The following is a 2,888-nucleotide window of genomic DNA, read 5'->3' as shown; positions in this document are numbered from 1 at the left end:
ACCAAGTGCAGTCCTTTGAACATCTGTCCCATTTACCTGTTAGTCAATAAAACCGGTCCGTTATTTAAATGGCTGTGCAACCCCACGTAAACCAGTCAAAACGAATTAGTTTGCTACATTGTCTCACTGTGAATGCTCATGCACGTGATCATAACATGCTTGAAAGACCAGACTTCAAGCCCCCTGGAGAATTCTCAACTTCCAAGTCTTTCGTGATTCCTGTGCTGTTTTTAGGTGCTAATATTCTGCGAAAAACCACCGAAATTCCACTCATCCGCATTGCTTTACAGCCATAATACCTCCTATCCATCTATCTCCACATCACAACCACATACAGGGGTCTGTAATTTGCCAGTTGAGTGACCTCCGTTTTAGGTAATGGATCTACAAAATGTAATGCAACCTAAACTACGTATCACACGTTTTTGTCTGAACAATCGTAGGTCATACAGTTTTAAACCAATACTGTAAAGAGAAGGACAGTGAAAGCATTTTTCTTAACCAATGTGACTCTCGCTATACTGGTGTACGAAGCACACTGGTGAGCGAGACCAAAGCAATAGGTATTTGGACGCTAGTTATCAAGCCAGTGGAAACACGCAATCAGGATTTGGATACTTTGGTTTATGCTAAGGTCACGCAACGACCTCGTCTAAAGGACCAAATAGTCTTTGATCTCTTGTGATCACACACATTGATATTAGGTTTCCGATAAACAGCGATTAAGTGGAAGGATTTTGGGGCATTAATTTAGCACAAGAATTGGGAAAATATGCACACAAAGATAACCAAATAAACAGTTGCGATAAAGTCATCCGCATCGCAAGTCTTGTTAGTTCGTCGTCGATGCAAAAGTTTTAATTAGGACTGTATGCTCCGTGGAGTTGAGAACACTTTTGCTGTGTCACAACTCTAAATGTCGCTAACTGACCGATGGTTGGGTCGATGTCTGGATGCAAGAAGATTCCAAATCCAACAACAGCACCCGTTTCATTCAACTGCGGCAGCGTGGAATTTTGTGTGGTGGGGAGATTTACGATGCTGATGATCGGTCGCGTGAGATTCAATGGTGTGGATAATTTGAAAAGGGCGATATCATATGCGTCTGTGTGAGATGAAAATGTAATGCGAATTGATGCACACAAGCAGAATGAGTGAAGCAACAAAACAACGTGCACCAGATCTAGTGCCCGAGGTGTAAACCTGCGTGATATTGATCAGAAGAAAATACAATCTTGCGTATCGATGATATATCGTAAACACATTGAGGCCTACTAGTCCCTGGACGAGCAATCCAAAGTTATGCAATGAGATCCAAACGGGACATCTGAGTCAGGAGCAGCACTCGCAAGAGAGCCCTGACGCATGACGTGTCTGATCAAATTTCTCATTCGAATGTGATGAAGCATGAATACCACGAGAGCCATTTCGGCAAACACAAATCACCATTTATATAAACAGAAGTAATGTTTATCTCCTGATGAATCAGACAATGCTGTCTTCCACGTGTCAAGCCTTAAATAATGACATCTAAATAAGAGGAAGGAGAAATTCCAACGGGAAAAATTACCGATGAGGTTTCAGCTGGGTTCCAGGTGAGTATCCCATCAAAACCAAAATAATGTGTAAACTAGTTTACTTCGCCAACACTGAGGAAGTTCACTTGCGTAAAGCAGTAGTGCACAGATTTATAAATTGAAAGTTCTCGCGACTGACTGGCTCGCGTTGTGACCAATTCTCATTCCCATTGCACCCCGCTAAAAGTCGAATATTATTACTAAATTACCATTAGTAAATGTTTCACGAGACCAATTCGCCCCATTTCTACACTCACCGTTATTAGTAGTATAGTTTTCGTGCGGATAACACGTTGGCGAATGCGACACTTGTATGTTCAGTGGAACTGCATTACTGTGGAAAATGAACAAAGGGAGTACAATTTTACTATGTCTTGTCCCCAGAAGACAGGCCAGATAACCCACATCCACTGCGTGTTTTTGCACAGAAATGTAGCGACGAAAGCGTTGGCGCCGTTTTGGGTAAGAGGAATCAACATCAATTGTAAACATTTCACAGAGCGTTGATTACAATTACACTGAGAACGATGTTCATTACATCATCATTCACCTTCACCTCTAAACCGCGTACATGTTTCACAGTTGTTATATGCCACACTGTCGCTCATTCATGATGTAACAAGACATGGGCGGATAACCACACACAGAGTGCAGCGGCTGGGGTAACTATGAACTTTTCCTGGGGAGATGTGAATGGGAATCTATGAACTGAAGGCAAAAACTTGGATGCGTGCGCCAATGAGTATGCAGTCTTGTATCAGCACTCGACACTGCGCCGTCAAGCGCCCACCAACCAGTGAGATAGGATTACTTAGATTATTTAATATGGTCTGCATTACGATGGTGGAAGTCCCGGGATCAGGTTTGTCCTCTGGGAGCTCAACAACCTTCAGCAAAATCCTCGGGAGCATTTCGACAACACAGGCCTCAGGCACAACGACTGAGACGTCCATGGTCATACCAATGAAAAATATGAAGGAAATAGGTAGGAGAGGGGACTACTTTAGAACAACTTATGATGCTGTGCATCAGTGAATAATCACGGGAAGGGACTATTTCTGAACAACGTATGATGCTGTGTATCAGTGAATAATCACGGGAATCAAGTATACGGTCAAACATACTCGCAAGGTGCAATCATGACTGAGGCTTACCGGTAGCACATAGGAATGAGTACAAGGTAAGCAGTAAGAGCATTAACCTTCAAGCATTAACCTACAAGGAGTTGGTTAGAAATAGAGACGATTAGCTCGGAATAGCACAACGATGAACGAGACCCTGCACACAACCAACTTACCGCAATATTCGATT

The 2,888-nt window shown here is 42.8% G+C and overlaps 1 protein-coding gene across 1 annotated transcript; it reads right to left on the bottom strand.

The window, feature by feature from the left end:
• Positions 1–857: 857 nt before the first annotated feature.
• T265_10633 (hypothetical protein) lies at positions 858–2,069 on the bottom strand (the record flags this gene model as incomplete). Its single annotated transcript, XM_009177063.1, has 2 exons — positions 858–1,105; positions 1,835–2,069. 2 exons carry the CDS (start codon positions 2,067–2,069, stop codon positions 858–860), a joined length of 483 nt encoding a protein of 160 aa, XP_009175327.1.
• Between the last annotated feature and the right edge of the window lie 819 nt (positions 2,070–2,888).

Source organism: Opisthorchis viverrini (genome assembly GCF_000715545.1).
Source record: "Opisthorchis viverrini unplaced genomic scaffold opera_v5_400, whole genome shotgun sequence".
Classification (NCBI taxonomy): domain Eukaryota; kingdom Metazoa; phylum Platyhelminthes; class Trematoda; order Opisthorchiida; family Opisthorchiidae; genus Opisthorchis; species Opisthorchis viverrini.
This window is presented reverse-complemented; position numbering and strand designations above follow the sequence as displayed.